Source organism: Enhydra lutris, unplaced genomic scaffold, assembly GCF_002288905.1.
Source record: "Enhydra lutris kenyoni isolate GAN:26980312 unplaced genomic scaffold, ASM228890v2 scaffoldscaffold103, whole genome shotgun sequence".
In the NCBI taxonomy this organism is placed as follows: Eukaryota; Metazoa; Chordata; class Mammalia; order Carnivora; family Mustelidae; genus Enhydra; species Enhydra lutris.
Genome location: NW_019154187.1, coordinates 1,494,928 through 1,506,896, shown reverse-complemented (window position 1 = coordinate 1,506,896; position 11,969 = coordinate 1,494,928). Strand labels below are relative to the sequence as shown.

At 37.2% G+C, this 11,969-nt stretch overlaps 1 protein-coding gene across 1 annotated transcript; it reads right to left on the bottom strand.

Moving 5' to 3' along the window:
* Positions 1–1,013: 1,013 nt before the first annotated feature.
* LOC111139374 (olfactory receptor 2T27-like) lies at positions 1,014–1,950 on the bottom strand. The gene is given in 3 exon segments (XM_022491627.1): positions 1,014–1,108; positions 1,111–1,890; positions 1,893–1,950. Coding segments are annotated over 3 exon segments (933 nt in total).
* Between the last annotated feature and the right edge of the window lie 10,019 nt (positions 1,951–11,969).

Below are 11,969 nucleotides of genomic sequence, written 5' to 3'. Positions count from 1 at the left end.
GAGACCTAGAACCATATAATTCCCAAGACAAAACAGGCAGTAATCACTTGGACATTGGCCTTAACAACATATTTATGGATATGTCTTCTCAAGCAAGAGAATAAAAAAACTGTTGGGACATCTCCAAAATAACAATAATAACTACAACAAAAATAGTTTTGCACAGCAACAGAAACCATCAGCAAAAAAAAAAAAAAAAAAAAAAAAGAATAATGAATGGGAGAAGATATTAGTAAATGATATATCTGATAAAAGGTTATTATCTAAGATAAATAAAGAACATAGACAATTTGACATCATAAAACAAAATATCCAATTCAAAAATGGGTAAAGACCCTAAACAGACATTTGTCCAAAGAATACATACAGATGAGACTCAAAGATATGAAAAATGCTCAACTTCTCTATTTATAATGGAAATGCAAATAAAAACTACAATGTAATACTACCACACACCAGTCAGAATGACTACTTAGAAAAAGACAAGAAATAACAAATGTTGGCAAGAATATGGAGAAAAGGAAACACTTGCACACTATTGGTGAAATTCAAATAAGTGAAATCACTGTGGAAAATAGAATGGAGGGTCCTCCTAAATTAAAATTAGTAATATCATATGATTCAGTAATTCCACTTATTGGATTTACTCACAGAAATAATTTGAAAAAATACACCATTATATTTATTGCTGCATTTTCTATAACAATCAATATATGGATGCAAGCCCAGTGTCCCTTGATGATTGATAATGTGTTGTGTGTGTGTGTGTGTTGCTGTATTACTCAGCCATAGGAAATAATGAGGTTTTGCTATTTGCAACAATGTAGAAGGATCTAGAAGGTATTATGCTATGTGAAACAAATCAAATAAAGATACCAAATGACCACTTTTAAAAATAATCTATGTCTCTAATTAGACATTCTCCATAGCTGAAGAAAGCTTCAAACCAGGGACTTTGATTTTCATCCTGGAACTTGTTTTAGATATGAAGTATGACAGTGGTATTTCTTAAACTATTTTGATATTAGGTACTTTCCCAGGGTCTTCTTTATATCCCCCACAACCTCCTTGTTTCTAAGGCTATAAATTAAAGGGTTCAGCATGGGGTGAGGATAGTATAGATCATGGAGAGACCTTGATCCAGCCCTGGGGTGTGGGAAGAGCCAGGTGTCATGTACACCACTATTGCTGGTCGAAGGTAGAGACTCACTACAATAAGGTGAGAAGAGCATGTGGACAGGGATTTTTTCCTTCCCTCAGGAGAGTTTATTTTGAGAACAGTGAGGAAAATTTGAATATAAGAGGTCATTATTAAGCTAAAGCGGGTGAGTATAAATATGATACTTACCATAAACATCACCATCTCATAATCTGAAGTGTCCTCACAGGATAGCTTCAGGATGGCTGGTATCTCACAGAAGAAGTGATTTATTTTCTTAAGACCACAGACAGGAAAATGCATGGTGTAGATGGTTTGAATGAGTGAATTTAGAGAAGCCCCAGTCCATGATGCCACTGCCATTAGCAAGCAGACTTTAGGATTTATGATGATTGTGTAGCGAAGGGGGTTACAAACAGCCACAAATTGGTCATAGGACATAAAGGTTAGGAGGAGACACTCAGCACCACCTAGAGTCAGACAGAACAACATTTGGACTCCACAGCCAATGCGAGAGATGCTGTGCTTCCCTAAAGAATGGGTGATGACCATCTTAGGAACCGAGCTGGAAATGTAGAACAAATCAATGATGGAAAGTTGGCTGAGCAAGAAGTACATGGGAGTATGAAGGTGGAAGTCCACCCAGATCAGAAATATGAGGATGGAGTTCCCTGTAAGGGTAATGAGGTAGACCAGAAGGATGAGATAGACCAGGAGGCTGGCATATTGGAACCAGGGAAGAGGCCCAAGAGGATGAAATCTGTAGTAGATGTCTCATTTATGTTTGCCATATCTCAGCTTCATTGGTGACAGCTGATGTGTGGTAAGAGGAAAGTACAGGGCATCTGTTAAATTTTATGCCTTGTTATGAGCCTTTTATTTTAGACTTGTTTTATTTTTATCTATCCATTCTTTCTGCAACATCTTGACCCAAACAGCATTTAGACCATCTTGAGAAACATTAAGGCTGGAGAGCACATGGGAATTTGGGGAGAGTGGCACACTTGGAGAAAGCATGGACCGCCCATGTTCTTTCCCACATACATTACCCTACACATCTCTCCCATCTAGATGTTAATCTGTATTCTTTATTTTGCCTTTTAATAATAAACTTGTAATATAGTTAAAAATCTTGAAGTTTTAAAGTAGTAAATTTCTTATTTGGTAAATATTACATGTCATTATTTCACTCCATTATGCAAGTTTTGTTTTATATCGACAAAATTGTAGTACTCACCTAAGAATTTAAAACTCATTATTTGAAATTTCCTAAGACAATGAGTCTCCATATTTTTTGGTCTCACTTTAGTTTTTGATTTGTCAAAGAAACCATTTCCCCAAGTGCCTTGTAGAGATCATTCTATGTTCTGTGTCATTTATCTCCTTTGTCAATCTTTTATATCCATTGCAGAACTACATATTTTGCATGACAAATGAAAATTTGGAGTCCCCTTTGTTCAAAGTTGTTAAGAATTTCAAAACAGCTACATCAAAGGAATAAATCATGCACAATACCCTACTAAGGACAGAACTTAGCATAATTTCATGAATAAAATTTATTCTGATCTTAAGGAATTCAAGCTTTTAGAATAACACATCAATCTGACATCTTCTGAGCTCATTTCTGTGTTTCCAACAACTTCTTAGATGCTTTCATCAGCTATCCTGAAAACACTTTCAATTTATTGTGCCAAAACTGATATTAGCCTCCATCTCTTACATTTGATCATTTCTTCCATTACCATTTCATTACCACAAACATTCAAGCTTAACCCTTGAGGCCACTTTTGATTTCTTCATTTTCTATGTTTAATTAATTACTTGGTAAAGCCATACTAAATTACCAGTATCTCTAAGATATATATCCCCTTTCCAAACCTATTATTTTACTCAGTTCTAAGTTTTCAATGCCCATTCTCCTGACTTTCTAGTCTTTTTTTTTTTTTTTCTTTCAAACCATATTCATCTTAAAACACATCTATAATCAAGTCACTCTCTGGGGCAGTTTTTGAAATGTTCTCCATGAACTAGTGAATTGCTTAACAATACTTATATTGGTATACAAATACTCAACAAATTTATGACTAGTTTACCTGGCTTTTTTTTTCTTTCTTTATAACAAACATTTTTTCCTTACAACAACTTAAACTATAATCTTCTGAAAGGTCAGAGTGCTTTTCATTTCCATGTGGGTACTTGAACAGTATCACTTCCATTTAAGCTAAACTTTCTCAATACAATCTGTATTAAATCTTTCCAATTATTTAATTTCCTGATCACGTTAGCTACCTGAAGTAGTCTCAGCCTGCTGCTTCTCCACCATCTTGACCCACATCAAAATGGTATTATTCTTAATTCCACATTCCACTTTTTTATTGTTACTATATAGGAAAGCAATTGGTCTTGTGTATTGATTTTGTATCCGGTAATCTTGCTGTAATGACTTTTTAAATTCAATTTTTTTGTTTCATTTAGATTTACCACATAGATGATGATGTAATCTGTGAACAGAAACAGTTTTGCTTCTTCCTTCCCAGCAATTATACATTTCATTTCTTTTGCTGGATTTACTGAATTATCAAAAACTTCCAGTACAATATTAGAAATGAGTGGTGAAAGGAAATAGCTGATTTTTTATTGCTGAATAATATTCAATTTGTAGATATATCAAATGTCATAGCAGCAATGCCCACAATCACCAAATGTGGAAAGAGCCAAGATGCCCTTCAACAGGTGAATGGATAAAGAAGACAGGGTCCACATATATGGTGGAGTATTATGCTTCCATCAGAAAGAATGAATACCCAACTTTTGTATCAACATGGATGGGACTGGAGGAGATTATGCTGAGTGAAATAAGGCAAGCAGAAAGAGTCAATTATCATATGGTTTCACTTACTTGTGAAGCCTAAGGAATAACATGGAGGACATTGGGAGATGGAGAGGAGAAGTGAGTTGGGGTAAATCAGACGGGGGGATGAACCATGAGAGACTATGGACTCTGAGAAACAAACTGAGTGTTTTGGAAGGGATGGGGTGGGGGGATGGGTGAGCCTGGTGGTGGGTATTAAGGAGGGCATGTATTGCATGGACCACTGGGTGTGGTGCATAAACAATGAATCTTGGAACACTGAAAAAATAAAATTAAATTTAAAAAATAAATTTGAGATACAATATTGTGTAAGATATAAGCATGCTACACTGGTACATTTATATACTATATTGTGATTCATGAAGTAGTAATATTTATCATATTACATAATTATAGTACAGTGTTATTGTCTGTATTCATTACTTAATTAGATCTCTGTTATTTAATACTTATTACAAATTTGTACAGTTAAACACCACTAATCTAATGACCTCCACCCCCCACACATTTGCACACACATCCACTGGCACTACCATTTTACTTTTTTTTTTATATATAGATTTGTTGCTTAGATTCCACATACAAATGACATTATACATTACTTGTATTTCTCTGACTGATCTCTCATTTCGTATAATATGTTCAAGGTACATCCATGTTACTGGAAATGGAAGACTATGCTCCTTTCTCATCACTACATAATTTTTTAAACAATTTCTTAGCTGATTTTTTTAAAGATTTTATTTATTTATTTGACAGACAAATATCACAAGTAGGCAGAGAAGCAGGCGGAGGGGGGGGGGCGGGGAAGCAGGCTCCCTGCCAAGCAGAGAACCCAATGCAGGGCTTGATCCCAGGACCCTGAGACCATGACTTGAGCCGAAGGCCAAGGCTTAACCCACTGAGCCACCCAGGTGCCCCGACTACATAATTTTTTAATTCATTCATCCACTGAGGAGCATTTGGATTGTCCCATAGCCTGGTAATGGTGAATATGTCTGTGATAAACATGGGAGTGTATATCTCTTTGAAACTTTGTTTTCATTTTCTTTGGGCATATACCCAGGAGGGAATATCTGGATTTCATGGTAGATTTATTGTTATTTTTTTTGGAGGAACTTCCATATTGTTTTTCATAGTGGTTGGAGCACTTTGTATTTCCCCAAAAAAATGTATATATAAAGTTTCTTTTTACCCTCTTCACCACCACCTGTTGTTTCTTGTCTCCTTGATAGCCATTCTGACAGGTGTTGAGTGGTATCACATTGTGGTTTTGATTTGCATTTCCCTCATGATTAGTAATGTTGACTCTTTTTCTGTATTTGATGACCATTTTGCTATCTACCTTAGAAAAATTTCTATTAAGTTTTTTCCATTAAAATGATTTATTTTATTTTAGAGAGACAAAGAGAGAGAGAGAGAGAGCACCTGAGCAGGGAGAAGTTTAGAGGGAGAAGGGAGAGGGACAAAGCAAATTTTGTGCTAAGTGTGGAGCTGTTGTAGGGCTTCATCTCAGGACCCTGAGATCAGGACCTGAGCCAAAAATGAGTCAGATGTGTAACCAACTGAGCCACCCAGGCATCCTCAAAATTCCTTTTGTGTTCTGTCCCTATGTCATCATTATTTCCTACTTCACTTTTTTATTATATTCAGTTAGCCCACATATAGTACATCATTAGTTTTTGACATAGTGTTCAACCATTCATTAGTTGCCTGTAACTCCCAGTGCTCATCACAATAGGTGCCCTCCTTATTGACCATCACCTGGCCACACCATCCTTCCACCCCACTCCCCTCTGAAACCCTGTTTGTTTCCCAGAGTGCACAGTGTTCCATGGTTTGTCTCCCTCTCTTATTCCCAGTTTTCTGCCCCTTCCCCCATGGTCCTCTGTGCTATTTCTTATGTTCCACATATGAGTGAAACCATATGATGATTTTATTTCTGTGCTGTTCTTATTTCACTCAGCATAATCTGTAACCATCCCTCAGAACAATGTACTGACCAAATATGCTTAAACTTGTACTAGCAACAGGCCTCTGGGGGACAGGATGATATATGTCCTTGAAGCCCAGCAGCTGGGAATGCTGGGCCCACTCAAGGTGGAACCCTGCCTGCTTCTTTTTCCTGTTACCTCCCCTTCTCCAGAGATCACCATAGTTAATTAGATGATCCCTTTAAATGTGTTTACTCAACCACAAATCCTATACTGCTTGATCAGGCATATATTGCTTATCTATAATCTCCTCTGACTCTTTTGTTGATTTTTATCTTGTATCTAATAAATAAGAGACTGAGGAGTTGTTCAGGGTGGCAGTATTCTCAACTGCCAACCCTGGCTCCCTTTCTTTTGCAGCTGACTTGTTTGGTCCACATTCTTCTCCTGTGCAATATCAGGAAGCTGCAAGTGGTGCCAGAACAGGGACCTGAAACAAAACTGGAGAAGCCCCAACATGTTCATCTGCATGGCCATTTCTTTTTCCTGTTGGTGAGTTGTGGGTGCATATAGCAGGGTATGGTAATATAAAGAGCACAAACAAATACTCCTATGTATGCTTATTAAGATGGCTCCTAAAGGTGGGAGGAGCAAAAGTCAGCAAGGACCAACTTTTGGAGTTTTAAAAGTAATTAAAGAACATTTCTCCTGGTTCCCTACATTAGGGACTTTAGACCTACAGACATGAGAAAGTAGGTCATGAGTTACAACTTTTGCATGCTAAAAAAAAAATGAATTCTGATTAGTATATGGTCTACTTGGACTCTCATTCACTATGTTTTGGAGCCTTTACAGTCATCTGATTCGGATAGTGATAATGAATGTTAAGGAGAAACTAAAGAGGAACCTAAACATGCCATCCCAGGAGGAAAAGAAATTACTAAAGTCATCCTAAAGGAATATATAAAGGAGGAATCCCCCTGCTCATAACAGAACAAAAGGAGGGAACAATTGCTAAATTGCCACAGCAAGTACCACTGTCACCATCAGTTCTGCCATCCTACGAGAAGACGCCAGTTAGTGAAAAGGATGAAAAATCCATGCTATCAGCCATTCAAAAGGGCCTCATGGAAGCAAATTGAACAGGAGACCTAGTTGCCTTACATTTTATTTCCTGGTTATTATCAGAGAACATGTCACTACAGGACATGATCCCAACAACCCTAATGGTATCTATGAGACCATACATGAGTCATTCCCCTTCAAATTACTGAAGGTGTTAAAACAGGCAGTGCAAAATTATGGAGTTAATTCCCCATTTACAATGGGAATCATTCAAGGTATCACAGAAGGCAAATGACAAATTCCGATTGATTGGTCATTATTAGCAAAAACAGTTCTATCCTTGAATGAGTTTTGACAGTTTAAAACATGGTAGCAAGATCAGGCAGAAACAGCCACTGCCCATTAAATCTAATAATGTTCCTATCCCCATGGGGCAGCTCATGGGCATTGGGCCATGGGCCCGGGTGCAAGATCAGTTACAAATGAATGATCAAGCTATTGAGCAGCTCTGGTGTTGTTGTTTGAGAGCCTGGAGCAGAATAGAATCTCAAGGAGAGAATCGTTCTTTTCAAAAGGTGGTGCAGGGTCCAAAAGAATCCTATACTGATTTTATTGCAAGATTACAAGAAGCTATTAAAATACATGTAAATAATCTTGAGGCTGCTGATATTATTCTTCAGCTGTAGGCATATGAAAATACCAACACAGTTTGTAATAAATTGGTAGCACCCTTTAAGGCAAGGGAACATTGACAGATTATATTAAACTATACCAAGGAGTGGGGACAGAGACCTTTAAAGCTGATTTGTTATCTCAAGCAATGGTTGCTCTGACCACAGGAAAATTTAAAGGACAATGCTTCAACTGTGGGCAGACAGGGTATATTAAAGCTCAATGTAGGCAAAAAGGAAAACTCCCTCCGTGAAATGCAAGAAATAAGTTACCACATCTCTGTCCCAAATATAAGGAAGGAAACCACTAGGCAAAATTATCCTTACCACACACAGAGACACTTCTTTACTCTCAGCTGCCTCCATATTTTGTAACTCCCCTATACACTCCCCAACTGACCAATGTTGACCTGAGTAGGTAGGGACAACTCTATACCCCTATTCAGGAAGAAGTTAAAAAAGATGAGACCTTCCACCTTCAAAAATCACAAAGATTTTAGGGTCAAAATTGTTCAGCGGAGAATGATGAGGGAGCAGAGACTTAAAAAACTTATTTGTTAGCCCAAGGGATGGCTGCTTTAACTACAGGCAAATTTAAAGGCCAGTGCTTTAATTCTTAGCACAGAAATCAGAATTAATGTCAGTCATTACATTATTTCAAGGTGTTTCTTTTGCATTTTTTTTATCTGACTATATATATATATATACAGTGTATGTTTTACAGCTTATTGAAACTTCTACTTTTTCTAATATCTAATCTGCTATGCTGGCCTTCATCATGGTAGCCATAAGTATTCCTGGATTTTATGCACAAATAGCAACTTTATTGGGATTATATACCTAATCCTCCCCTGCCATGTCCAGTAGAATGGGGAGAAAATATAATACCCATTTATTTGAATGCCTCAAAATGAATATCTGGAATTTTGGATCCTAGATTGCCATTTTGGCCCCAAGAGGAGGGTGCAAACATTAATCTTATCTTGGGATATCAAAATAAACCAATATGTATCAGTAATCATTCCAGTTATCTTATCCCTCATGATCAAAGATGGTTGGTGGCCCTTCCTACTAACAATAGTCTGACTAAAGTCTAGTTACATAATTCTCCACTAAAAGATCCCAAGCCAATGAATACCAGGATCTTAGCTATAGCACAGCAGCACCCCCTATTCCCAAATGCAAACTGACATAGATATGGTCTGATGAGGGAATTTGTCCCTTGTGGGAGGACTGTCGAGCTTCTTAACCCCATGTCATTATTAATGATGCCTATTGGATTGCATGGGACTGGTCCCCTAAGAGGATGACAGTCACCAATTGCACTGGGAGACCCTGCTCCTGTTATACCTGAGTTTTCACATCCGAGAGACCACCAAGGAGCCAACACTGATGCAATCACATGAGGGTTTATTTAACAAGTTTAAGCTGGGGCCCAAGTATACCCGACACAGCAGAGTAGGGACTTGGACCCCAAGCTTAGTTAAGGCAGGGATATTTATGGGTTCCTGTTACTAAAGCAGGGTGGGGATTCCTGTTACTAAAGCAGGGTGGGGGTTTCTGGAACCAAAGCAGGGTGGGGCTTCCTGTTACTAAAGCAGGGTGGGGGTTCTTAGAACTAAAGTAAAGTAGGGGAAAGTTCAGCCCTTGGGCACAGGGGTCTGAGATGGCTGCTGGAGCTAAGATGGCTGTACTTATGCTAAGACTAAACCTGAGGTGGCATGGCCTTAATTTTTCTCAGCCTCCACACTCTTCTCATCAAAATTTAAAATGATAAGTTTTTGATCACCTCGTTTTTACCACAAACCTTAACTTGGGAAGATGAGCCTCTGGTCTGGCATGTGTGAGGACTTTTGGCACCATTCCCTTTTGTTGATTATCATAAAACACAAAAGAATTTATGGAAGGTCACAGATGATTTAAATCACCTAAGAGTTTGGAAATACTGTGGAACACGATTCGCTGTCATATTACCAACTTAACTTTAGATATTAAACAGCTTCAAGATATTATTCAAGGCATTACTCACTTGTCTTTACAATTAGTTCCAGGAGTGAGTTTTGCACAAAAGATTGATGATATTCTGTCTGATCTAAACCCTTTTACTTGGATCAAGCAAACTAGTCTTGACGTTATGGTGGAATGATAATTATTTTTATTGCTATAATAATTTTATGCTTAGTCCTAGATGTGTGTGAAAATCCTTCTGATGACTGATGGATCAAGAAGTTGCAAAATCAACTTTCCTGCTTCTGCATAAACAGAGGGTAAATATAACCGCCCCTCAGAACAATGTACTGACCAAACATGCTTAAGCTTGTACTAGCAACAGGCCACTAGAGGAGAGGATGATAAACGTCCTTGAAGCCAAGCAACTGGAAATGCCTGGCTGGCTCAGGGTGGAACACTGCCTGCTGCTTTTTTTCTGTTATCTCCCCTTCTCAAGAGATCACCTCTAGTTAATTAGATGATCCCTTTTTAATGTGTTTACTCAACCACAAATCCTATACTGCTTGATCAGGGATACCTTGCTTATCCATAATTTCCTTTGACTCCTTCATTGACTGTTATCTCGTATCTAATGAATATGGGAATGAGGAGTTGTTTGGGGTGCCAGTCTTCTCAACTGCCCACTCTGCTCCCTTTCTCTTGCAGCTGACCTGTTTGTGCCTCATTCTTTTTCTGTGTGTCTTGGGGAAGTATCAATAATCCCCTCCAGTTCCACCCATGTTGATGCAAAAGGTAGGTATTATTCATCCTTTCTGTTGGCTAACATTCCATTGTATATATGAACCAAATCTTTATGCATCTATTGAAGGACAGGTGGTTCCTTCCACAGTTTGGCTATTGTGGGTCATGCTGCTATTTAGTCTTATCCATTTTTAAATATGTTTGTTAGATTAAAAAAAAAAGTAAAAAGATGAAGAAAAAGCAGAATCAGACCTGTGAATACATAGAAAAAACTGATGATTGCCAGAGGGAAAAGGATGGAGGGATAATAAAGAATGGGTGAAAAGGAGAGGGAGGTACAGGCTTCCAGTTATGGAATGAACAAGCCACAGACATAAAAGGTTAAGGATACAGGATATAGTCAACAGTATTGTAATAGTATATTATAGTAACATACAGTAACTACACTTGTGAGCAACATATATAGTTGTCAGATCACTGTGTTGTATACCTGAGCTTAATGTAACATCATGTGACACCAATACACAAATTAACTTAAATGAGTAAAAAATTTAATTCCAGAGGTCTTAAACTTTGAAATATGATATTTCCATAGTTATCTAAATAAACAGTAGTAGGGTAAAAAAACAGAATAGTATAAATAGTATTGGAAGATAAAGACTTTAATGCTAATAAACAAAATATAATAAAAATAAAACCAATAATGGTAAAATTTGTTTTTGTTGTTTTTCAGTTGACTGAATTCCTTATATGTTTTGTATATTAACCCTTAATTAATGCTTTGCAAAAAATTTTCCCATTGTGTAGGTTGACCATTTGGCTTTTTTTTTTTTTTTTCTGTTGTGTGCTGAAGCTTTCAAGTTTGAGGTAGTCCCCCCCACATTTTTGGGGAAATTTTCTTGTTTATACTTTTGGCATGATGTCCAGGAATTCAGGAGCAACTTCCTTGAATTTTCTTCTAGGAGTTTTATGCTTACTAGGTCCTATGTTTAACTCTTTGATCCACTTTGTGTTAATTTTTATGAGTGGTGTGAATCATGGTTCTGCATGTGTTTTTCCAGTTTCCCCAGCACCACTTATTAAAGAGACTCTCCCTTCTCATTGGATATTCATGCTTTCATGATCCGCCCCCACCCATATATTAGTTAACTGTTCATCCTGGGATTTAATTCTGAGCTGTCTCATCTGTTCTATTGGTCAATGTGTCTATTTTTGTGTCAGGACCATACCGTTTTTATTACTATGTCTTTGTACCATACTTTCAAATCAGGAAGTATGATATTCTGGTTTTGTACTTTTTTCTCAGGATTTCTTTGATTATTCAGGATCTTTTGTGAACCACAAAAATTTTAGAATTGTTTCTTCTATTTTTGTGAAGAAAATCATTGGTTATTTTGATGGAGATTTTGTTGAATATTTATATGGTTTTGTGTAGTATGGCCATTTTAACAATAATTATTCTGATATATGAACATGGTATGTTTTTCCATTTGCTTGTGTCTTCTTTAATTCTTTTATAGTACTGTAGTTTTCATGGTACATGTAACTCACTTCCTTCATTAAATTTATTCCTCTGT